This window comes from Sus scrofa, chromosome 18 (genome assembly GCF_000003025.6).
Source record: "Sus scrofa isolate TJ Tabasco breed Duroc chromosome 18, Sscrofa11.1, whole genome shotgun sequence".
Taxonomy (NCBI): Eukaryota; Metazoa; Chordata; class Mammalia; order Artiodactyla; family Suidae; genus Sus; species Sus scrofa.
This window is the reverse complement of record NC_010460.4, coordinates 11,641,120-11,667,001: the sequence shown is the minus strand read 5'-3', so window position 1 is coordinate 11,667,001 and position 25,882 is coordinate 11,641,120. Positions and strand designations below refer to the sequence as shown.

The 25,882-nt window shown below is 48.3% G+C and overlaps 1 protein-coding gene across 1 annotated transcript in view; it reads right to left on the bottom strand.

The window, feature by feature from the left end:
• CREB3L2 (cAMP responsive element binding protein 3 like 2) overlaps nucleotides 870-25,882 on the bottom strand; it is a 132,949-nt gene continuing 107,936 nt past the window's right edge. The window contains exons 8-12 of the mRNA XM_003134635.4: nucleotides 24,389-24,457; nucleotides 10,937-11,036; nucleotides 10,529-10,655; nucleotides 8,964-9,180; nucleotides 870-6,781 (exon numbers count right to left, since the gene is read on the bottom strand). Of these exons, the coding sequence (XP_003134683.1) occupies nucleotides 6,706-6,781; nucleotides 8,964-9,180; nucleotides 10,529-10,655; nucleotides 10,937-11,036; nucleotides 24,389-24,457 (589 nt within the window). The 3' untranslated portion in view covers nucleotides 870-6,705. The remainder of the gene's footprint in view (nucleotides 6,782-8,963; nucleotides 9,181-10,528; nucleotides 10,656-10,936; nucleotides 11,037-24,388; nucleotides 24,458-25,882) is intronic.

Genomic DNA, 25,882 nt, shown 5'->3' with positions numbered 1-25,882 from the left:
CCTGGAAAGATAACAGCAGGTGAAGGAGGAGGTTTCCATAACAGACTCCCAGAATAAGAAAGAAAGAGGGAGGATGTGTTATAAAAGCCTCCAGCGGGAAAGGACACTTGCATAGGAACAGAAAAAGAGAAGGTCGAGGTGCCCAGAGAAGAAAGGCGGCAGGAGATTAATGTACCTGTGAGCTGAACAGAAGGGTTTGGCATGCCACTAAAAAAAAAAAAAAAAGAAGAGGCTCAGGGGAGGGGGCCAGGTAAGCAGGATCCCTGGCCTTCATCTCTAGCATCTTGGCTACTCTTTCTAAGGCTAAATGAAGTTCCACTCTCCCTGAGAGGAGAAAATTACATTTGAATACAGCGCTTGCCGTGCAACCAAGATGACTCTGCTTGAGTGCCCTGACCTTTATCAACCATCTCATCAGAATTTCTGGAGCACGAATCTGTGTTAGGGGCCCTCTGCCACTGTTCATATGAAGAGGGATCCTTCTCTTCTGGCCCAAGTCCAAGCCATCATTCTCAAGCAGCCCGAGATGGAGAAAGCAAAATCAAATCCACGGAGCTCTAAAATCGAGTTAGAGAGGAGTTGTAGGAGACAGCGAGAAAACAGCAGTCAGGTGGCAGAAACCTCCAGAGAGAACTGGTTTCCTCTGTTTTCCTTCCCGGGACTGACTGAGAAAACAATTACATTTCTCAATCCTCTGCCAACCGAGACACGGACTCCAGGCTAGATAACATGCAGATTGCTGGTCTGAGTGCCTTCTTTCAGGTTGACTGGCTAATCAGGAAAGAATGGTTAGGCACACATATGCAGATCCATGCTTATAAGAAAAGCTTTTAAAAACAGACTCTCAGGATTTTAAACACCGGACAACATTTTACTATTTAAGAAAAAATATTTTTATTTGCAAGAAATGGAAATATAAAAGCATAACAATTTCAATTCTTTTTTTTTCCAAACTAAGTACAAGTATCCTACAAAGCATTTTTTTTTTTTTTTTTTTTTTTGGTATTTACTTAGCTACAATAAAGGATAAAAAGCCATTAAAAAAAACCCCAGCACAATACAATAGATAATAGACTCACCATGTATTTCGACTTCAACACTGCTGGTCTATATAATCTGTTACCAAAGAAAGGAAAGCCCAGCCTGGCAGCAGAGACATTAAAGCTCATGGTTGATTACAGTCCAGAGTCTGCTCAGCATTGTTTAAAAAGGGCCGCTCACAATTTGTCAAAGAAGGCTAGTGTTTTTCGTAGACTCAGACAGTGTTTCTCTGAAAGGCAGGTTTGCTAAACAGTGCGGGCGGTGGGTCCACGGTGGCTGGCGAGCAAGGGAGAAGAGCCGAGAAACGGCCAACACCGCTGGCGTTGCTTTTCCAGGATGCAAAGGCTGCTAGTTGGGATCCACAGCTGGATGAAGTGGACAGGAGACACACATCTGGTGGACATCTCCAGCATGAGGCAAAAACCTGACCTTGGCACCGCGGGGCCCAGCCCAAGGCGAACGCGTGGCCCGTGGGCCCGGACTGTTGACCGCGTGTTCGCACAGCAAGGCATCTGCTCGACCTCGGCCGCTCCCCTATCACTTAGTTGCTTCCGCAGCTCGCCGTCCTGAGGGACGCTTATTTTCTCTTGCTACAAAATTACAAGACTTAAAACTTATTTAGGCATAGCACGGAGTGGGGGCTCCAGAAATATTATTTCCCTTCCTTCAAGACGCCAAGACAAAATAAAGCATTTCTGAATTTTACGTTGCCCCAAATGACAAAATGAAACAATGCCTCGTCTTGTCCTGTGGTAAGAGCTGGCCCTCTGGCCACGGAGACATGGAGCCTTAATCCTCAATGCATCAGGTTTCCTCTGCGCTGAGAAATGATCTGCTCTGAGCACTGGTAAGATTTTCAATCCCGGTTGGGCATTTTTTTGATGTGATGGCATCTCTGCAAAATGGGATTATCCTAGTGGACGTGACTGCTTCTTTTTTCCAGATGTGCACATCTGACCACAGCTCACTTTTAGGAAACCATTTTTGAGCCTTTGGAAAAAGTCCCTTCACCCATAGCCACTTCAGTCTGGTGCTACAAGGCTGTATATAAAACCTCCCAGCGACGAGGCAGCCCGCAGGCATCCTGGATTCAAATATAAGGCACGTCTAAGGCACAAACGAGTGTCCAAGAGGGAGGTATGTGTGTGTGCATGGGAGGGAGACCTGCATGGCTTTGGATTAACTTCCTGCAGCACTCCTCCTTGGGACTGAATGAATGATTCAATGAATGAATAAATGAATGAAAAATCTGCAATCTGTCTCTGGCTGCTTCACAGCCCCCTACTTCTCCTGTCACTTCCCTCCCAGAGAAACTTCTCTGAGCACGACTCCTGATTATCGCAGCTGAAAAGCATTAAGAGAAAACGACTCCCACCAGAGCACCACCTGCTAATGATTTGGCTCACAGGTCCTGCCAGCACGGCAAGCAGGAGAGCTGGCGTCTTTATTGTTTTTATTTATTTTTTAGGGCCGCACCTGCGGCATATGAAGTTCCTGGACCAGGGGTCAAGTCAGAGCTACAGCTGCTGGCCTACGCCACAGCCACAGCAACACAGGATCCAAGCTGCATCTGTGACCTCCAACACAGCTCACGGCAATGCCAGGACCTTAACCCACTGAGTGATGCCAGGGATCAAACCCGCGTCCTCATGGATACTAGTCTGGTTTGTTACCACTGAGCCACAACGGGAACTCCAAGAGAGCTGGTGTCCTTAATAAAGGTTTCTCAAAGACTGGATTCAACGGAACCGGATTAGTGCCAAACAAAGGGGGAAGCTAAAGCCTTCTCCTCAGTCTCCTATCTCCCCATGTTAGCAGAGCCAGCACAGACGCTCCATCTCCCCAAGGGGGGGCAGGGGGGGTTCTCCATGTGTGCAGTGTGTGCTGGGAGGAGCTGGTCCCGAGGGGCCCTCCGATCCTTGTCTTTAGCTTGGTGTGAAAACACAGGAGGGAGATACAAAGTGCTGAAAAGTTTTAACACAACACTTATGTCAACACTTCTGGACACTGACTCACTGCCAGAATAAAGATGAATGAATTCAACACTCCTGCTCCAAGGGCACATGTGATTCCCAGCCCCGCTCGGCATTCAGGCTACACCGAGAGACGCAGGAAGGAAAAAACATGGTAGTTACAGTTGGTCCGTAAGTAAGTTGAGCTAAAAGCTGCCTTCACGATCTACAAATTAGGTCTGGGAATCAAAATCATTTACGTTAACGAAAAGGTTATCTAATTCTGCCTGCACTGATGCCCAACTTCAGGCCCACCTCCCGCCCCAAAGGAGCAACCTAGTTCAGCGGTCAGGTTTTTATGTAACACTCTTTATGTGAGCGAGGCTCCACGGTCCCAGCACTTCACAGAAATTCCTTCTTAAACCCAGCACTTCACAGAAATTCCTTCTTAAACCTGCTTTCATTTACAGTATCCATTTCTAAGTGCAAAGTTGAGAGCTGTGAACAGAACTGCTGGGGGGTGGGGGGGTGGGCATGTGTGTGTCTGGGTCACCCAGGTCTCATCCAGTTAAAAAAAGTACATGTTCTCTGAACGATGCAAGACAGCTCCTTTACTAGGCCAGTCAAAGAAAGGAGAGAGGAAAACCTCTTGATAGATGGAAAATATATTAATATGTTTCTCATTAACATACCAATGCATTTCGATTGATGGTTGCGCTAACAGTCCTGTGTTGACCACAACTGAAGTTCAGAAGCCAACACCTGCCACTATTTGAGATCTTCGGGGCTAACCAGGTATTACTGACTTGTCTACGGGCTGGCTCTGGGGGGTTGACGTTAGGGGCTTAACTCTGGAACAGAAACATGTACACACCCATTAATTATGGGGCCCACCTCTGGTATGATCCGACCCTTCTGCATCCTCTTGACTCCATACCTCCTCCTGACGGGATAACTGTTCAGTTTCCTGTACTTGCCCAGCAAGGAGAGGAGGGCAGAGGTCTTTCTCAAAACAGCAGCAATGCTGGGTCGTGGAACCCCTTACAAGGGCTATTCGAGCTCTCAGGCTGATGTCCCAGGCCTCCAGACACAGACTCCCTTCTGGAAACACAGTTTCTCAGAGATCAAGCCCTGCTGTTTGGAGGGCTAGAGAGACGGATGCCAAACAAGGGAAGGTCAGGGAGGAAATAACATCCTCAAGGCACTAAGAACGGACGCTAGGAGTTTGCTGGCCTCTCCCTACTCCCTCCTCATTCGAAAGATGAACTTGCCCCTCGAGCTAATCCAGGAGCCTTAAAAACCCATCTGGTTCAGAGCTCCCGTCATGGCGCAGCAGAAACAAATCTGCCTAGGAACCATTAGGTTGTGGGTTCGATCCCTGACCTCGCTCAGTAGGTTAAGGATCTGGCGTAGGTTGCAGATGCAGCTCAGATCTGGCATGGCTGTGGCTGTGGTGTAGGCTGGCAGCAACAGCTCCAACTGGACTCCTAGCCTGGGAACCTCCGTATACCACAGGTGCGACCCTAAAAATACAAAAAGACCAAACAAAACAAAACAAAAACCCATCTGGTTCCAGTGTGTCTGGTGGGAAAACCGACCCATTCTCACCGACATACACAAGCGTGCCTTTCTCATGGTCCAAATACTACTTGAGTTAATTGTATCTTAACTTTAATCCCCTATCCTGGCTGCCTGTGCCTGACAATTACGAGACGTTTTAAGGAGAAGGATGGATCAATAATGGCCCATGGTTAGCAGATCCCAGCCAGGCCCAAGAGGCTCTAGAGCAAAAGGGGAGGAGAGGAGAAGGCAGAGAGAAGCAGAAGCGGGAAGGGGGCTTTGAGGAATGCTAGCAGCCCTCTGCCCACACAGCCCCCCAGGGTCTCAGCCCTCCCTCGCCAATGGAAGGGACAGGGACAGGTGTGCAAAGGACCACGAGGGCTGCCAGGACCGCTGCAATCCTGATTCAGCTTTCCCACAGAGCCAAGGAGATGAACTTGGCCGTCTCCCAGTCAGAACTCTGCATCACAGCAGGGAGAGAAAGAATCACTGACAGTGAGCCCCGAAGGTCCGGGCCCACTTATGAGGTATGATGGCAAATGCTAATGACACCAAATCCTGTATCGGAGATAAACGGAAGGCCCTGGTGTGGCTTAATCCCTCCTCAATACAAGCTCCAATGACAAAGTAGATGAAGAGAGAAACGGAGACAGAGAGAGAGTTGAAGCAAAAGGTGCTTCAGCTCCGACTGAAAACAAAATACCAAAAGTGACAAGTATCTTACACAAAATCTTTTACAAGCTAGGGAAACACATTTAAGGGGAGACTTCTACATTACACAGTAAAAAGTCCATTTCTTATTTGTATGAAAGAGGAAAGATTTTTTTAAAAACTACAAAAGTTACTTTTAATCATTAAAAAAAAAAAAATAAAAGTAGGTTGGGGGATTAGGTGGTATCTCTTTGGGTGAGCTGCAAAGTAGCCAAACCTGACTCTAAAAGGTAAGACTGTGGATACACAAATGTCACCTACGCCGACCCCAGGAACAGGCCTCAGCTCTACCCCTGCTCTGGCCCTGTGTTGGGGCAGACGAGGAGAAAGAAGAAGCCTCAGGGATGTGGGAAAATGCAAGCTGGCATAGTTGTCTGAAATGCCAGGGTTTCCCGTCCCTGCTGCTGTGGGCACAGGACAGACGAGCATCTGTCCGCAGAACCCAGACCTAAGCAAGGCACGGCTCCACCTTTCCCTCTGAGTTGCTGCTCTGGGAGGACGTGCTTAAGGAAATCTCCCAACTACAATTAGGCCTTTAGTACACAAAGAGCAGAAACCAAAACATGGCCTGGAAGGGTAGGGGGTCCAAGAGCCTAGGAGGCCCGCCTCGCTCTGAAAACCAACCGAAGACCTTGGTAGCCTGGAGGGAGGCGTGTGGACGTCTTCAGTGTGGTTGCCCGCGGGAAGCCTCAGCATGCTAATAAATACTATTTACAAATGGGGAGGAGAAGCCAGGGAGGCAGAACTAGGGGCGTGTGGGGGACACGGACTGTGGTGAAATCCTAACAAGCAACAAGATGGGGCAGGTTTGCCTGGAGTAGAAAAGCCTGATTCCTTCAGGCATTGCACTTGCGGCCTGAGAGTAAGAAGGCGACGGACGCCTGGCTCCAGCTCCAGGGCCGGGCAGACTGTCAGCGAGAGATCAGGGCAGAGCGGCAGGGGGAGCTCGCGGGAGGCCCTGGCACTTGCAGGGCTGATGGGAGCACGTGCCCCGGAGCCCCGGGCTGAAGAAGGCAGGACATCAGTCAGTGCTTTGCCAGATTCCAACAGGCACCCTGGTCTTTTTGTGGCTAGAGCCTGGGGTCTTGAATGAACAAGAGTCAGCTCTTCTTCAAAGACGCGGTCACATACCCCCACAGCCCCGTGAGAATCCGGCAGTATCTTTTGAGCACTGTCAGTAGAAACCAGCCTGCTTGTCCCACCCCTGACCCTAAAATAATTTCCTATGGCCGTAAGTGATGGGGGGAGGCGGGTACGTGGGGCCGGGGGTCGGCGCTCTCTCACCACGGGTGGGAATCCCAGGCTGTCCTCCCATCCAAAGCTACGACTGCTTGTCCATGTCTTCATCAAGGTCGGGTGGCAAATAGGAAAAGCTTATGATAAAGGTGGTTTGGGACATAAAGGCAGAGTGAAGAGAAAGAGGGGGGTGGCGACGGCTTCTTCAGAAGGTGGCATTCACTCGTCTGTCGAGTTCGACAACTTTTAGTGTTTCATTCCCCTCCAGCTGGGTGCTGACCCTGCGAAGGAATCAAAAGGAAGACGGTCTTATCAATCAGCTGCCAACTACGAGTCTCGTGCTTGGGGGGTGGCCCCGGCATTCCACGATGTGACTCTGGGGACTGGCCCAAGCCTGCTTCTTGGCCTCCTCCCTCCCAGCAGCCATTCTCTGCCCGCTTAAGCTCCCACTACCTGCCTCTCCACTCGTCCCCATTCCTATCTTTATCCTCACACAAGAGGAGACACGCAACCCGGGGGATAAACCTGGCATTTTGACATGGAGTTGCTGTACTTTGCTTTAAATTGTTATTATCTTTATTGAGGTCAGGTAGCCCTATGCTAAACTCTGGGAAGGAGAAAAAACAAAAGGATAAAGACGGATCCCTGGTCTAGAATAGCAGATAATTTAGATAAAGACTTAAAAAAAAACCCCAAAAACCCAAACTAACTTGAAATAATAATAAATCTATAACAGAAAATAAATATGTTATTAAATGGTATAACAGCCTAGAAAGTCTGCAGGCATTCAGAGGCTCTGGTATCAGGAGACATCCCAGAATGAGTGGTATTTCAGTGGAAACTTGAGGAGCTAAGACAAGAGGAGAGAAGACTAGGAGTTCTTGTTGTGACACATGAGAAACAAGTCCAACTAGTAGCCATGAGGATGAAGGGTTCGATCCCTGGCCTTGCTCCATGGGTTAGGGATCCAGCATTGCTGTGAGCAGTGGTCAGACGCAGCTCTGATCCTGCATTGTGATGGCTGTGGCATAGGCCTGCAGATGCAGCTGTAGCTCCCGTTCGACCCCTAGTCTGGGAACTTCCATATGCCACAGGTGCGGCCCTAAAAAGCAAAAAAAAAAAAAAAAAAAAAAAAAAAGAGAGAAGACATATCCTGAACCCAGTAATCAGTCAGGTGAGTCTCCTCTATCCCCAGTGGCGGCTCTACACCTATAAGGGGAATAATAATAATAATGCCTGGAGTTCCCGTCGTGGCGCAGTGGTTAACGAATCCGACTAGGAACCATGAGGTTGTGGGTTCGGTCCCTGCCCTTGCTCAGTGAGCTGTGGTGTAGGTTGCAGACGCGGCTCGGATCCCGCGTTGCTGAGGCTCTGGCGTAGGCCAGTGGCTACAGCTCCAATTCGACCCCTAGCCTGGGAACCTCCATATGCCGCGGGAGCAGCCCAAAGAAATAGCAAAAAGACAATAATAATAATAATCATGCCTAACCTTTTAAAATATTTCGAAGGATTTATATGTCTTATCCGCATAGTGCTCAAAACAAGCATTAGTAAATGTCAAACATGCATGTGTACTGTAAACACACAAAAGTGTATGTGATTATGAACTTTCCTCTGCAGCATCAGGGGAGGAAAGCTGAAGAATCTGAAAGAAAATCTTTCCCGCTCGCGTTGGAACTGCACCGTGTCTGGGAGACAGAGTCAGAGTTCCGCTAGAGCGACAACCACACCACGTGTCACCACGAGTGTGTGGCCGACCCGCCTTCCTGTGCCGTTTGGGGTATCTCCCCAGCACGGCAACAACACCCAGCAGCTGTACAGGTGTTTATGTTTAGACAAGGACTTCTCCTTGTAACTTTCTAAAGGAAACAACTCATGGAGAGTTGGAGACAAGTATATGTCCTTTTCAATGTGGGAACATACGCATGCACAGTGCCTCTTCAACAGTGTCCTTCAATATTAACAAATAACTAACTATATAATTATAATTAATATACTTTATTTACATATAAATCATATGTAATGACATATGGACATAAAGCATAACATGCATGTATCTCTAGCTGGGAGGAAGCTTGGGAATGTGTCTTGAGGATGTGTGTGCGTAGCAAGTATGTTGCTGTCACTGGACTGTGTGTTTACTTGCGAGGCTCTGAGAGGAGGAAGAAGTCAGTGAGGAAGGGAGTCAAGTCCTTTCCCCAATTCTTGGAGCCGCCCCGCAAGCTCCCCCGTGGCACAGCAGACATGGGGCCGGCTCACACTGGGTCTCTTCCCCAGTCTCTGCCAGGGGCATCTGTGGGCAAGCAATAGACTCTCCAGAGTCTGGGTGCTGGAAATCAGTGTTGAAAAAGCTGAGGGCTGGACCAGGGCAGCGGGAAGGGCTACACCCCCCCCTGAAGGTTGCTGACTCATAACCCACCACCCGTGCTTTAGAGGACCTGAATCTCTATCTATTTGACTCACAAGTGCTGCTGCAGCTCCAACAGCACTGACTTCTCCAAGCTGGTCTCATTGGAGATAATGAAATGGGGGAGATCCACATCTGGCCTGGACTCCAGCCCCGATGCCCTGAGCAGGGAGGAGCCTCCATCCCAGCGCCCGAGCTCCCCAGCCGAGGCGGGACTGGACGGCTCCTCCAGGGGAGAGTGTTCCTCATAGATCAGCAGGTTCCTGGATCTCACTGAGAACAAAGCAAAGAACAGATGTTACGAGCGACCAGCGTACACCCTGTGCCCTCGCTGGATGCCCAAGATCGGGGGCAGGTGAACAAGGTGTGGGTTCTTGTTGCCCAGGACTGAGGGTGCCAAATGGAGTTGGCGTTCTAGAAAGGCTTTAGGATTTCAGAGTTCTGTGCACTGAAAAATGATACCAATTATAAGGTCTTGGAAGAACACTGAAAAGCAAATAAACAGGAAACAAACGGCCACCCCCAGGGCTCTGAAAATAAAACTCCCCTCTGTGCCCCTCCTCAACCATCTAGGGGAAACAATTCATGGAGAACAGGAGTCAAATGCTTGGAGATGTCCAGACTCAGCTAAAACAAGAAGCATTCCCAATGAATAGGTCTTGCATAGAGAGGAGATATAAGGGCCGAAAACTGCATTTTCATTTAGAAACTGGAGAGAAGACACAAAGCCAAAGCCATAAATCAAACAACGGAGACATTCTCTTTGGTTTTACAGCATAGTTGTGTAGCTGAGATGGCTCGGCAGCAATTTTCTACAACATGGAAACTATGCTCTCATCCTCCTCTATTTAAATTTAGAGATACATTCCCTTAGGGAACAAAGAATTTCCCAGGACACCACGGACGTTATCTGGTTGAAATGCTAGCCTTCTCGTCATACACCTGGCAGGGATACACCTACTGCATAAAGACCACAGATCTTTCAGAACTGCAAGACTGTGCCTACCCCACATTCCACACTTGTCCTTATTTGTGGATCTACTTTATGACCCCTGGACCACGCCTTTACTTCCTACACAAGGAAAAGTGATCATTGATCCAGGTGAGAATATCACTTCTAACACCTATGTCTCCAATTCTCTATAAAGTTTGGGCATAATGTTTTGTAAGACAGGCTGATTCGTTAATTTCATTTTACAAATACTTAGTATGGTAACACACAGTTCCACCGAGTGGGATTCCTTTAAAATGTCATGGCGAACTTAATGTACCCCCTCTCTTCCCCTTCCTTCCCCAAATGCACATCCCTTGCCCTCATCGGAACTCAAAAAGAAGGCATCAGAATTTATCAGAGAATAAAATCTAGAGCAGCATTTTGCCAACTGCGCTCTGTTGAGCACTAGAGAATTCCCAGTGTGCCTCAGCCCAATGGGCGAGGGGCACAAGGGGAAACCCTGCAGCCTGGGCACTGGGTCCCCCATGTCTCTCTTCCTCCCTTCAGTGGGGAAGCTACACCTTTATCACGTTTTAAAAATTACACATTCACATATGATCTCTTTCAGAGAGCTGAGCTTTGAGAAATGAAACAAGACACTTCCCAAGCTGCTGGGTGCTGTCTTACCAACGGAAGCTGTGTAGGGCTCCTGCATGGAATGCTGGCTGGGCAGGGCCATCTTGGTGGCAGAAGGATAGGGTCCATAGCCCTGAAAGAAGCTGCCAAATGCAACGGCAAAGCATAACACAACGACCTGCAGGGTGAGGAGAGAACATGAAGAGCTGTCAACTCTAAGATCTGCAGAGCAAACCTTTAGACCTGCAACACCTGCAGGTCCAGGAAGAGAAGCCCCCTCCATCAGGACAGACAACTGTACCCAGGTCAGTCACTGCACCATCACAGCAGAGAAACAGCCCGGGAGTGAGCCATGTGGTTCCTCCAAGCCTGGCCCCTGGATACGGCAAGTTGGGAAGAGAGCTTGGAGATGGGGGAGCGGGCTGGGGCGTTATGGGCTTGTCCCTTTGGGAAACTCACCATGAGGCAGGTGCCAGTCTGCGTGCCGGCCAGCTTGCAGGTGCGAGAGACCTTGCCCATCACCAAAGTCTGGAGCTTCTGCAGCTGCTGCAGGAGAGTTCTGCCAACACAGCAAATCAAAACCATGAAGGGCATCTGAGAGACAAGACAGTGCATGGGGGAGTTCTCTGCCCCAGGCTCTGGGAAGTTGCTTTGTGGCTGAATCTGAACCCAGTACCAAGGGAAAAGGGTCCATCTGGGGAAGACACAGACATCACTGTCTTTCAGCACCAACGTCGCAGAGCTTGTGGGGCTCAGCGCTGGAGCACCATGTGCCTTCTGTGATGTTGCCAGCAACCGTCACCTCCATGCCCCAAAGCATCCCTGATAACCCGTCGAGGACTTGGTTGTCAGCCATCGAGGAAAGCAAAAAAGCAAACCCTGGCTGGTGATGGCGACACAAAGAAACCTCGTTTACCCAAGAGAATAGAAATGCTGAAGAAGATTCGAGAAAGGAGACAAGCACGGAGAGGAAGAAGCCGAGCAGACAACAAGTGAAGTGGTGGCCAGAGGGGGTGGAGGTGACAGGAAGGAGCAGCAGCCTCCCACCCCCCAGGACAGCGGGCACTCGGATGGCCGATCCAAAGAGAGGGAGTGAGAATGAGAGGAAAACAAGCATGGCCGGGAGGCAGGCAGCCAAGGGCACCTCAAGCCTGTGGTCCCTAAAGGGGACCACAGCACCTCCACCATCAGAAAGAAAGCCCACAAATGAGGAGCAGAGACGCGCGATCAGCTGGACACGCACTGGGAGCCAGGATCTTAGAAGCACCCCCTGCAACAGGCTCTGATGTTTCTCCTGGAAGAGACAGACAGCAGGAGCAAGTTGTTCTACCCCTAAAATTGGACAACTGTGCACACCCTTAAACAGGAAGGGGTTGGGGATGAGAGTAGTATGTTCTGCTCAGTGTGACATCAGGTCACAGAGGAGCAGATGGTGAAATTCTTTGCAGATTCTGAACACTGTAGCCACAGAGGGATGGCATGGGCAAGGCTCCAGGACGAGAGCCTCTGGTGAGTTCCACGGGAGCAGCGTAGAGAGTGGAGGCCGCTCCCCGCCCCACCCCTCCTCTCCAACTCCAAAGCACTGCAAAGAGGAAAGGTGCACAAGGGGAAGCTTTTTCTCGAGTCTCAAAGATTTTCAGAAAATTTGCATGGTGACGGAACATTACGGAAGCCAGACAAGTTCACTGGAAAACATCAGCGCATCACTCCCTTGCAGCAGAATTCTGGGCTTTGGCAGATCACTTGCCTCTCGCCACAGCCCATCTCCAGAACAGCTTCCCAGTGCTGGAAGGACAAGCAGGTTTTCCCAGGCTTGCGGCTTCGCCTTTGACCAGGGCCAATGAAACAAGTTCTCCTAGGTTTAAGCTAACTAAGGAGAGGCTGGCCCTAAGAATGACATTGCTTTCAGCAGTTAAATGGATAAGAGTGGGAGCAGAACTAGAGCCCACATCACAGGCAGCAAAGGCTTTCTGAACACAGACATCCCCATGTGGTCCCATCTGTATTTTTACCTTATGCAGTGGGTTGAGTTTTTTGTTGGTTTGTTTGTTTTTTGCTTTTTAGGGCTGGATCTGAGCTGTGTCTATAACGAACACAACAGCTCACGGCAATGCTGGCTCCTCAATCCACTGAGTGAGGCCAGAGATTGAACCCACGTCCTCGTGGATACTAGTCGGGTTCGTTATTGCTGAGCCACAATAGGAACTCCCCAAAGCCATTTACTTTTGCTCCCAAGTCTTAAGGGGTTTGTGAAGCAAAATTTCCCTCTTTGCCAAGAGTCCTGATTTACCCACAACCTTCCTGCCCCTCCACCCTGCCCATTCCCTGCTCCTTAACCAGTCTTTAGCGCATGGACCATCAAGAAAACCAATTCCACTCAATACTCAGAATCACTCCAGCCTTCTAAATTCTGATTGAGATCACTAAGCCTGGGACCCCGTCCTGAGGACGAAGAGCCCCCCAGGGGATTCCACAGTCCGTCCTGAAAGCAGGCTTCTAAAAGTCCAGATGCACCTCAGCCCCAATGGCATGATGCCCTAGGTTCAAGGTGGGACCCCCCAGTGACAGGCATAAGGCACCACCAATGTGGAAGAAGAACCATGTAAGTCTGGCGGGGTGACTTGCTATTTCCTAGTTGCATGGTGTTTTACTTGGCATTCATTGGCACATGCTTTCCAAACTCAAAGCTAATCATATTCTTAGTCCACTGCAAATGAAAATGGTTGTTTAATGGCCACTGATTTCTAACAGTCTTAATCCAACTCTTTAAGATGTGCAAATGTGTAGTTTTTTTTGTCTTTTTTTGTCTTTTTAGGGCCGCGCATGCGGCATACGGAGGTTCCCAGACTAGGGGTCTAATCAGAGCTACAGCTGCCGACCTACACCAGAGCCACAGCAACATCAGACCTGAGCCTCGTCTGTGACCTACACCACAGCTCACAGCAATACCAGATCCTTAACCCACTGAGCGAGGCCAGGGATCGAACCCGCAACCTCATGGTTCCTAGTCACATTTGTTTCCGCTGAGCCACGATGGAACTCCACGTGTAGTTTTACAACAGATTTTTCGGTCTGAAAGTGTGGTGGAAAGCAACAGTAGTTTATTTATTTAGCTTTTTACAACCACACCCACGGTGTATGCAAGTTCCCAGGCTAGGGGTCGAATAGGAGCTACAGCTGCCATCCAATGCCACAGCCTATGCAACATGGGATCCAAGCCCTATTTGTGACCTACACCACAGCTCACGGCAATGCTGGATCCTCAACCCACTGAGCGAGGCCAGGGATGGAACCTGCATTCTCATGGATACCAGTCAGATTCGCTCCTGCTGAGCCAGAACAGGAACTCCGCAACAGTGATTTAGAATGTGATGTTGGGGAGTTCCCGTCGTGGCGCAGTGGTTAACGAATCCGACTAGGAACCATGAGGTTGCGGGTTCGGTCCCTGCCCTTGCTCAGTGGGTTAACGATCCGGCGTTGCCGTGAGCTGTGGTGTAGGTTGCAGACGCGGCTCGGATCCTGCATTGCTGTGCCTCTGGCGTAGGCCGGTGGCTACAGCTCCGATTCAACCCCTAGCCTGGGAACCTCCATATGCCGCGGGAGCGGCCCAAGAAATAGCAACAACAACAACAACAAAAGACAAAAAGACAATAGAATGTGATGTTGGCTGCTGCTTCTACTCGGATCAGCACAGATGAACTGGTGGAAAGGCTGATACTCAAGAGAGCCCCATCAACCAGCAACACTAAGTGATCTCACCCAAGGAAAGCAGGTTAGCATCTCTAGCCTAAAAAATCTCAATCCATTTCCATGATGTGATACAGCGTGGGTAATTCATGTACATTCATGCAACAGAAACACTCATTTCTGTCATAAGGAAAGAAAAGGAACAGAGATCGTGTGTCCACTCACTGAGTTCCAGAACTTCATATACTGAGATACCAGGTAAATGCCTCAAAGACATGTAACTAGTAAGCAGAAGACCTAAGATGTAAACCCAAACCTGATTCCACAGCTCGTGCACTTTCCAATGTAGCTCCTCCTGGTACCCTAACCTACAACCTAACAAAATTAATGACAAAAGACTTCTTAGCTGTTGTTCTCTGTGATGTGGCAGGTTAAGGATCCGGTGCTGTTACCACAGCAGGTTGGGCTGCTGCTGTGAAGAGGGTTCAATCCCTGGCCCGGGAACTTCTACAAGCCATGGGTGCAGCCAAAAAAAAAAAAAAAAAAAGAACTTCTTAGTTAGGTATATTTTTCTTAAATCCAGTGATATGGCCACTGTATTGACAGCAGCCTAACCAAGAAAACTGTTCACTATTAGATACGAAAAAGTTACTATGAACAGGGACCGAGCTACAGACAGAAGGGCCGTATTGCATCCGATGACAATGAGATGCATCCTAACAAAGTGTCAGCGATAAGGACATAAATAAAAGCAAGAGGGCACATCTCTAGATATATCAAGATAAAATGCAAGTGGTGGATAAAAAAAAAAATTAAGTGTTCCTTACCCTACATGGAGTGTCGGGAAGTCAAACCTAGCTTTCTGTAGGAAGATGGAAACTATTAAGACCTGTCCCTCCATGAGACACTAAAAGAGTGATGCTACAGCTTGAGGATTACTAGGTTGGTACATATTCACCAGAACAGAGGGAGAGTCTCCCAAGGCAGAGAAACCTGAACTTAGATCTCAGGAGCATGGCTGCGTGCCTTTAACGAAGTCCTGAGTTTAAGGAGCCAGTCCAAGTTAATTCCCTTGACCTCACCAGCTAAGAGAATAATGAGAGAATCCCCTTCTGGGGTACTATAGGTTTGGTGAAGCAAATACACCTCTGCAGAGTGCTTGCTATTCCTTTCCACAGATAATGGATGAAGCTGGCCTTTTTATAGGAAAGCCTGGGACCTCAGAACTGATATGTTGGTCTAAGCCGATGTGGTGCTTCCCCCGAAGTCACTGGGACAGATGCCATGGCCTGCGGTGTTGGGAGCTTGGATGACAGCTGCTACCCTGCTCGTATAAAGGGCTGGCTGGAGAAAAGGCAGCCATCAGATGAAGTGGAAGAATTATTTTAAAATGAAAGCTATAAAAAAAGTCAATCATAGGACAGACGCTCTCTCCAACAGTGTATTCAAAGCTCAGGATAAACTTCTCCTTTCTTACTGTATTTTAAGTCATCAGTGATCGTGGCTAATTACGGCTTAATGAATCCTTGGACTTTCAGGAGCAAAGTCTTAATTTAGAGAGATGTTTATTTGGGCCAAGAGATTTTTCACATTTCGTTAAATCGGAGTGTCCAACGCTCGATTGAAAATGTGGATTTTTGCCCTGTGGTGAGATGTAAAAATAAACTGTATGGCTGTCCTCATACATCTCCTTGTAAAAGAGCAGTCGAAGGCAGCTGCCAGCCTTGCCCAAAATAAAGCGTCACCCTGTATCTTGAGAGGCGTATCAAAGGAAATCGGGCAAAACATTCAAAAGTAGCCGAGGGGGTGAGACACAATCTTATAAGAACTGGGAAATGCATCAACAGCCCTGTGTGTTTTCTTGCATTTGGTTTAATTATGTTTTCTTCTGTTTCCTTTAGACAGTGAGAAGAGGGAGGGAGCAAGAGAGAGATAGTCATACGGTTATTGCACCTTCTACTTCCAAACATTCTGGTACCTGATTTCCCCCTGGAGTCAGAAACTAGCACCCAGTTTATGGGTGGTTCCCAATTACTTGCTGTGCCAGGAGCTTCAAACCACCAGGTCTTAGCGTCTCTACAAACACGTTCCATCAAATCCTGTAACACCTCTTACTCAGAAATGGAACCAGCTGGGCTAAGATGCGTGTGTGCACATTTGTGTGTGTAAGTGACCACTCTCCGGGTGAAACAGCCTTCTGCGGGGATGAAGGAAATTTTTCACATCCTTATGGAATGATCTAGAGTGGTAATTTCCAGATTCCAAATCGTGAACCATTGATGGGTCGTGAAAACCCCTGAGTTGTGACTGGTGTAATTTTTTTAATGAAAGAAAATCCAAGAGAACGCACAACATCTGAGGGCATCACACACAGTAAATACAGATTCATTTGTGAAGGCTTTGTATTAGCTATGTGTATGGTGTGTATGTACATGTGGTGGTCTGGTCACTACACCACATGTAAAATGATTATAATTAAAAGTCTGAGTGCTACTCATCTGCTGCCCATGCAATGATATGCATGATGAGTATCAGGGGGCTTCACGATGGAAGAGCTGGGCCTCCACGTCCTTCCAAAGCAACGTCCCACCTGAATCCTGCCCCCACCCCAGTCTTCTAGAATTGGTATCTAAGATCTGAGGATCAGGAGGGAGGGTGTACCTCTCTGATACAGGTTCCAAAGAGTCCTCAACTGGAGGGTGGGGACAGGTGGGATATAAATCAATCATAACGCAAAACGCTGCATAACAAGGAGTCTTGCCAACTACCCTGAAGACATTTAAATGCTATAAGTGTAAAATTTTTTTTTTTTTTGGTCTTTTTGCCTTTTTCTAGGGCTGCTCCCTTGGCATATGGAGGTTCCCGGGCAAGGGGTCTAATCGGAGATGTAGCCACCGGCCTAAGCCACAGCCTCAGCAATGCAGGATCCGAGCCGTGTCTGCAACCTACACCACAGCTCACCGCAACGCTGGATCCTTAACCCACTGAGCAAGGCCAGGGATCGAACCCACAACCTCATGGTTCCTAGTCGGATTCATTAACCACTGAGCCACAACAGGATCTCCATAAAGTGTAAAATCTTATATAAAAGATAATCACAGGAGTTCTCTACGGCACAGTCAGTTAAGGATCCAGCATTGTCACTGTAGCAGCTTGGGTTGCTGCTGTGGCACCAGTTCAATCCCTGGCCTGGGAACTTCCACATGCCACGAGTGCAGCCAATAAATACATAATCACATTCTACTAAAACCCTCAACTTTTTAATTTTTTTATTTTTATTTTTTTTGCTTTTTAGGGCTGCACTGAGGCATGTGAAAGTTTCCAGGCTAGGGGTCGAATCAGAGCTCTAGCCGCTGGCCCACACTATAGCCACATCTGCGTCCTACACTACAGCTCACGGCAACACCATGATGGTAACTCCCAAACCCTCAACTTTGAATAAATACTCATTTATTTATAATCTTAAGTTTTGAGGGTTTTTCATGGAGCTCTGAACTAAATTTTTAAAAATACAAATTATCAGAGTTCCCATTAGGGCTCAGTGGGTTAAGGACTCAGTGTTGTCTCTGTGAGGATGTGGGTTCTATCCCTGGCCATGCTCTGTGGGTTAAGGATCCAGCATTGCCAAAAGCTGCAGCAAAGTTCCTATATGCAGCTCAGATCTGACGTTGCTGAGGCTGTGGTGTAGGCTGGCAGCGGCAGCTCTGATTCGACTCCTGGCCCAGGAACTTCCGCATGCCACAGGTGCAGCCATGAAAAGAAAAAAAAAAATTGTCTCCTTTTTCTTACTGGGTAATTGCCACATTACAAGGCAGTTTATTTTGCAGGGACCAGAGGGCACTTTTGAAATAGTCTATCACCTACCCGCCCAGGAACACACACAGAGGTCTAGAACGTTTTCTGGGGCTGAGGAATGTCCAGCTTAACCAGGAAATCATACAAACATGCCTTTCTAAACTCTCTGAGAAACTTAATCTAGAAGCCCATAATTCTTGAAGTTTGTGAGGTTTTCACCTGAAAGATTATTCTCTTTACACACCCAGAAGTTTGAGATAATGGAAAAGACAAAAGTGATATAAACCAAGATAAGGCTCTAGAGAAGGTCATTCATGACCTCGGATCACTCATCAGCCCTCTGACAGCCTCTCTGTGCACAGCAGGGGAGTGGGGTCAGCTGGTTCTGGTCAGTTGACGAGAAGAAAAGACTTCACACGTGGAAGCCACATTAGTGCGGAGGGGCCCAATATATAAGACGGGTCCAAATGGAGCAGTTATGTGTCTAAATAAAGTAGAAGAAGCAGAACGCAGTCAAAATCTGGGGTGCTTCACTAGAAAGACCTCCATCAGGAATCCTAAGAATATTTTGAAAAAACAAGAAAAGTGGGAGGTAGACAGAGAGGAAGACTAGAGCTAAGAGGAAGAGCAAAAAGGAAAACTCAGGGAAAATCATCGGTTCTGAGAACCATGGAAACGCGAGTCAGGACAAGCACATCCATTACAGCACGAGGTCTCAGGAAAGAGTTGCGGTGAAGCCCGCATCCCTTACCATACGTCTTAAGGCTGCTCCTCACCAGCCTAACCCGAGCCAGGCAAGCACTGCCCAGGCGTACCCCCAACATCCGCTCCTTCGGGCTCCCTCCAAGGCCAGGTTCGAGCTTCCGCCAGACGGGTGGCCTTGGCCCTGCTCTGGCTTTCCTCTAGTCATGCCGCTTGCTGGGAGCTAAGGACTCAGCAGGACCAAGGTGATCTGTCCGTCCAGAGCTCAAACCTGGCCTTGGAGGGAGCTCAAGAGAGCCGGTATTGGGGGTACCTGTGGGCCCTCTAAAACAGAGGTCCCAAGCTGGACCCTCTTGTCCAGATGCACAGCTGGCCCCAGGCTGAAGAAAGGCAGCCAGTCCCTGAAGAGAGGGAGAGGTTGGGACCAGCTGAAAAAGTAAGTGGTTGGGTTCTAGTCCCTGGCCTTCATCTCTGTGTTTAGATGACTTAACCTCACCAGCCCTCAGTTTCACCTTCGTAAAACAATGTGATGAACAGTTCAGTGAGATGCTCTCTGAATCACCTTAAGTTAAGTCTAACCTCCTATAGTTGACAAATCAGGGCCAGAGGGAAGAGGCTGGGGCTCAGAGCCCTACAACCTACAGCACCAGGGCAAAATTACAAATGAATAGAAAGACATGGAAGCAACCTAAATGTCCATCAACAGAGGACTGGATAAAGATGACAGGGTACATATATACAATGGAATATTACTCAGCCATAAAAAAGAATGAAATCATGCCATTTGCACCAACATGGATGGACCTAGAGACTGTCATACTAAGTGACACAAGTCAGACAAAGACCATATGATCTCACTTATATGTGGAATCTAAAAAAAAGGATATATATAAACTTATTTACAAAACAGAAACAGACTCACAGACTTTAAAAACAAACTTATGGTTACCAAAGGGGAAATGTTGGGGGGGAGTAAATTAGGAGTTTGAGATTAACATGTACAAACTACTATATATAGCATAGTATACACTACTCTATAGTACTACTACATACCACTATAGAGTAATATATACTATACTGTAGTATTAGTACTACTTCTCTATATTCTGAACTGTATATTTGAACTCTACTCAACATTCTGTAATAACCTATATAGAAAAGAATCTGGCAAATAATAGATATATGTACATGAATAACTGAATCACTTTGTCGTACACCTGAAACTAACACAACATTGTAAGCCAACTATACTCCAATATAAAATAAAAATTAAATTATAAAAAATGAATGGAGCAAACTGTGCCACAAATACCTAAAATGGATGGGCTGGGCAGTACACGTGCATCACTTGTGCAGAAGAAAAGGCTGTAAGGTGGCAGAAAGACAGGCTTTCTCAAGAATGGGACAAGAGTAAGGCCAGAGAGATGAATGCACCTTTGAGAGATGAATGATAAGCTGGGAAGGCCAGGAAGAAGCTCGGGCAGCCACACGCGGCCTCACCTGGCCTCTGTAAGTGCAAATGTTTTTCCTGATTGAGCACAAGAAGGAGGGCCCCCTGGGAGACCAGCCGGCTCTCAGCTCACACGTTTCTTGGTGCCTCACCATTAGTGGATCACCTTAGCAAAGAAGTGCAAAGGTGCCTTCCCACTGTTTCAACGGGTGGGACTCTGGGCTCCTGGGTTAAGGCTGCTCCCATCTTATTCCAGCTCGGATCAAAAGGGCCTCTTTGCCTAGAAACCAACAGTATGCTAGGTGGCCACTGCCGAGACCAGTGCTAAGCAAAAGACTAAGATGGACTCGGAATCGGAGCCCCGATTCTCATCTGGGTAGATGGGAGGTCCCTGGCGGGCTGGAGCGCAGGGTGGTCAAGTGTAAAGAGGTGGGATTTTTCTTTGTTGTATTGTGATCTGAGTCAACAAGGAAGTATCCACTTGCCTTTCCTGCCATGTCATGCCAATGAAACAAGGGCACCCCTGATCTCTCACCCCACTTCTGGTGACCCAGAATCCTGCCCACCTCTAAGGGGCATTTCTACCTGTGCCCAGCTTCCTCCAAAGGATGATAATACCAGAAGCGTGAACAGTACACAAACACAGGTGTGTGTTCTTTGGGCCAAGCCCTGTACTCAGTTCAAACACTGGGTCACTCACCCGATGTGATGAATAAAGGGTCTGAAATTCTCCCCTTCCCACAGGCCCCAAACACCAGCTCCTCGTGACTGGTTTGGGGTGGGGGGTGGCCACAGTTCATATTACTGTCACTCGGGCTAGGGCGGCGTCCTCCGGGCACAGGGAGGCCCTTGGTGGGGAAGAGGAGAAGCGGGGCAGAGAAGCCGGAGCGAAGGCAGGCCCTTCCCCATGCGGTCAAGAGCGGCTCTGCTTTAACTTTTTTGTTTTTTAGGGCCATGCCAAGGCATATGGAAGTTCCCAGGCTAGGGACTGAATGGGAGCTGCAGCTTCCGGCCTATGCCACAGCCACAGCCACTGCTCGATCTGAGCGGCATCTGGAACTTACACCACAGCTCACAGCAACACCACATCTTTTAACTCACTGAGCACAACCAGGGATCAAAACCATATCCCCAGGGATACCAGTCGGGCTCATGACCTTTGAGCAACCACGAGAACTTCCCAGCAGCTCTGCTTTTATTCCTTGACGTCTCAAAGCCAGAACCCATTAACCGCTGCTGGACTTAGAGATTATGACCAGAGGGACTCCAGGTCAGATTACCTGAGGCGAGATTACAGGTTAATCAGTATTAACCATTTCCACCGTAAAGGGCTGTCTACCAGGAGAGGTGGTGAGGAAGAGGGGGAGATGGCACCCGGAGCCTCTGGGGGAACCACCGTGGAGGCTCCTCACAGTAATGGGACAGAGCAGAGAACCAGCAGCAGGAGATAGATTGTTTTTTGGTGGTGCACCGCTGTGGTGCAGTGGAAACAACCCTACTAGTAACCATGAGGACGCAGGTTCGATCCCTGCCCCCTCTCAGGGAGTTAACAATCTGGTATTGCCGTGAGCTGTGGTATAGGTTGCAGATGCAGCTCGGATCCCACGTTGCTGTGGCTGTGCATAGGCCCGCAGCTGCAGCTCTGATTCAACCCCTCACCTGGGAACCTCCATATGCTGTGGGTGTGGCCCTAAAAAAAAAAAAAAAAAGATTGTTTATTTCAGGGGAGGGTCCAGCGGAGGGTCGGGCAGATTAGATGGCTGGGAGAAGCCTCCATGGTCAGTGAAGAAGTCAGAAGGAAAGTCACCACTGGCTCTCAAGGAAAAATAGAAGAGATGCTCAACCTCAAATGTGCACATGCTCCCACAACTCATACTGTATCCTAACTATATCCTATTAAAATAGTTGGGGCCATTATTTCAAAAGAGAAAAACAATAGTCACAACTTACATTGCTGTCACATGAAAACAGAGGGGCTTTACGGCATCATTTCTCAGATGACAGCTTTTTTATCAAAAACTGAAATTAGGGGAGTTCCCCTCATGGCTCAGCAGAAATGAATCTGACCTAGTGTCCATGAGGATTTGGGTTTGATTCCTGACCTTGCTCAGTGGGTTAAGGATCCAGCGTTGCTGTGAGCTGTGGTTTAGGTCACAGTAGCGGTTCGGATCCTGTGTTGCTGTGGCTGTGGCTTTTGCTGTGGCAGCTGTAGCTCTGATTTGACCCCTAGCCTGGCAACTTCCATATGCTGTGGGTGTGTTCCTAAAAAGCAATAATAATAATAATAATAATAAAACTGAAATTAGGATTCTGTAGAAATACATTTACTGACATGAAAATACATGTCCAGTGTTTTTTGTTAAATGGAAAAGGTACTTAACAGAAAACGACGACAATGTAAATGTAAACATATAAAATATTCCAAAATATAAACATCTCCCTGGGTGAAAAGATTATGATTTTTTTTTCTTTTTAAACTGTGTTTTCTAATTTTTTCCTACAATGGCTATACATTACATGTGTGCGATGCCGGGAGCGGGGAGGAGAGACCGTTTCCCAGGAAGGCGGCAGGGCGCCCTTCTCAGCACAAGCACCCACTGCTCTTTGTGCCTCTGCTGCCCCCGTGTGGCCGCGAGGAGACCTGACACTCGGAACCCCGAGACAGACCCCAACCTGGACCAAACTCTGAAGTTATCTTGGATGGATTCCTCTTCCCCTCTTCACCAGTTCGAGGCCTGGATTTGTCCCACTCATGAACACAGGGCTTCTGCAATAGCAAGTGCTAGGATGAAGTCGGAACAGTATCTGCTCAGGATGCTAAAAAGATGGATACAGACTCTGGTGGGGGTTGAGGACCTAGAGAAGGACTCTGGCCGGAGTAAAGGTGGCGATAAGAAGGGATGAAGCCTCAGAAAACTAATGGCCAAAGGCAACCATGAAACCAGAACCCTGAAGTGGTGCTGGAGACCAGCTCCTCTGCCCCGAGGGGTGACATGTACCTCCTTCTGTTGCTTGTCTACCGACACTAGAGGTGACTGCCCTTGACCTGCTCTTTATGAGCACACTTTCCCTGAATGTCCACTTTTCCCACTGAGGGTATTTAACTTATGACTAGATGAGCCTATTGTTTGGGCAGCAAAACATGAAGATTTAGGAAATGGGAGCCAAATTTCATGTTATTATCAAAACGACATGCGCATAGATTTACCCTGATCCCTTAACATTTGCAACATTGTTATCAGGCATTAATGCTAAGCCTTAAAATGATGAATTAATATTTTGCTCACCTAAAAGTCAATTTTTCTCTGCTTAGATTGTCAGATCAATCACAATTAAGGGCAACAGGATCCCTTGACTAATGAACACTTTCATTTTCAAAGCAAAGGTAGGTTCCGTGTCCACACACACACACACACACACACACACACACACACACACAATCTGGATAACCCTCCCAAAGCCATTTCTCAACCCTCTACCTTAACCCCTTTCTCTTACATATGACCTGGGATAGAGCTTGGTATGCTTCTCCTACCTGGAGACTCCAGGGCCAGATTGCCTGCATTCGAATGCAGCTGTAGCATTTACTGTGTGACCCTGGGCAAATCACCTAAGCTTTCTGAGTCTCCTCGGTGACCTCCTCTATACAATGGGGATAAGGGCACCAGCTCCCTCGCCCACTGGGAGGTTAAATGAGTTATTATCTGTTGAGTGCTGAACACAGCGCCTGGCACAGGAGGCGCTGGAGGAACTCACTAGCCACTCTGTCCTGTAGTTATTTTTCCAAATGGGCTGAAAAGGCAATTAATTAATTAACTTTTAAAAACAGTCATTAAAAAGACAAACTTGGTTTCCTCTCCTTTTTGTTTCCACTCAAATAGCATTTATTACTCAGATTGGGTGACAACAAAGTGGCCAGTTCCTCCTTGTCCACCTCAAGGTGAGGTCATTTTCAGAGGAATCAGAGGAATCAGACTCATTGACCTTATTCTCCGCCAAGCCTCTTCCTCAGCCCCCTCATCACAGCCCTTGTCAGAATCAGCCCCTTCATCACCCCTACGTATTTTAGGAAACGTGAAGGACATGCATGTGCGTGGATGTCGTGCTCGAGCTCGGGGCAGGAACAGGCGGGCGGAGGACGGCCATCCCCGCATCCTGGCACAGCTTTTCTCTCAATGGCATTTCCTCCCCTTTCCTCCCAGCTCTGGTCCTGAGTCTGCCCCTGGATCAACGCCCATTCGGCAATTGAGTTTGCGCCTCACACCAAGGGCCCTCACCTGTTGGTGTTCTCCAGAACCTCCACCTTCTTCCTCAGCTCCAAGTTCTCGGTTGAACAGGACTCCACCCTACAGAAGAGAGAGAAAAAAGAAACTTAGTTATTATTATTATTATTATTATTATTATTATTATTATTATTTGCTTTTGCTTTTTTGGCTGCCCCATGACATATGGAGTTCCCTGGGCAGGGATCAGATCTGAGCCACAGGTGCAACCTATGTCACAGCTGCAGCAACACTGGATCCTTTAACCCACTGGGCCAGGGATTGAACCAGCATCCTAGAGCTGCAGAGCTGCCACCAATCCCATTGCACCACAGTGGAAACTCCGAAACTTAGTTTTCTCAGTAGAGAAAAACGAAGCCAGGAGCGAGAGTGGAGATAGGTGGGGTTCAAAGAAAAAAGACAAGGAAGCAGCTCCTCCAGGGAGGTGAGGATGAGCTTGGCTGACCTGAGTGGTGAAGAAGAGGGAGGAGACAAAAGAAAAAAGGACGGAGAGCGATGAGTACCAAGTGGCTCGGTAATGGACAACGGAGAGGACAGGGATGGTACAAAACTTATTTTAAGGTGTTTCACCCTTGATTTCTCTCAACTCTGCCCCCCAGCTCTGAATGCCCGACACCCTTGTCCCTCTCTGCTGCAGGGGTCTGATGCTGCTGGCTATACCCTTGGCCAAAAGGACTGACAGGAAGCCAGGGGGCTTGGGGCAGGCGGAGAGCAAAGGATGAGAACCCAGGACCTCAAGACAAGGAATGCAGGTGCCAGAGCAGCCACGTCCCCAGAGAGGCCGTAAAGAGATTTTCATCAAAACATCTGGACCTCGGATGCCTACAGAAAATAATGAAGAGAATGGGACTGCTTAGGAGTTCCCTTGTGGTGCAGCGGGTTAAGGATCCGGTGTCACTGTAGCAGCTCCCGTCTCTGCTACGACATGGGTTGGATCTGTAGCCCAGGAACTTCCATATGCGGTGGGCACGCCCCCCTCCCCCAAAAAAGAATGGGACTGCTTAATGCTATGTCACCAACCCCTCAATCAGGAGACAGAAACACTAACTTCTGGTACAAACTTCAAGCACCAGCCAGGTGGGAGATCCCCTTGTGGCTCAGTTGGGAAATGAACCGAACTAGTACTCATGAGGATGTGAGTTCGATCCCTGGTCCACTTCAATGGGTTAGGAATCCACTGTTGCCATGATCTGCGGTGTAGGTCACAGATACAGCTCAGATTCCACCCCTAGCCTGAGAATTTCCATATGCCTCGATGCGCCCCACCCACCCCCAAAAAAGCCAGCCAGGATCCACCCATCACCCGACCACTCCGCCTCTCGTGGAACACAAATGAAGCTTCATTTCTAGGTCTGGGACCTCATTCCCATCTTAAACGTACTAGTTTGTCAGATGGGAGCTATTTTCGAGGTCTAACACAAAACTGTATGAATGTATGTTTTTCTAAAAGCCCTCCTAAACATTCAGGACAACGAAAGTTGCCCTCAA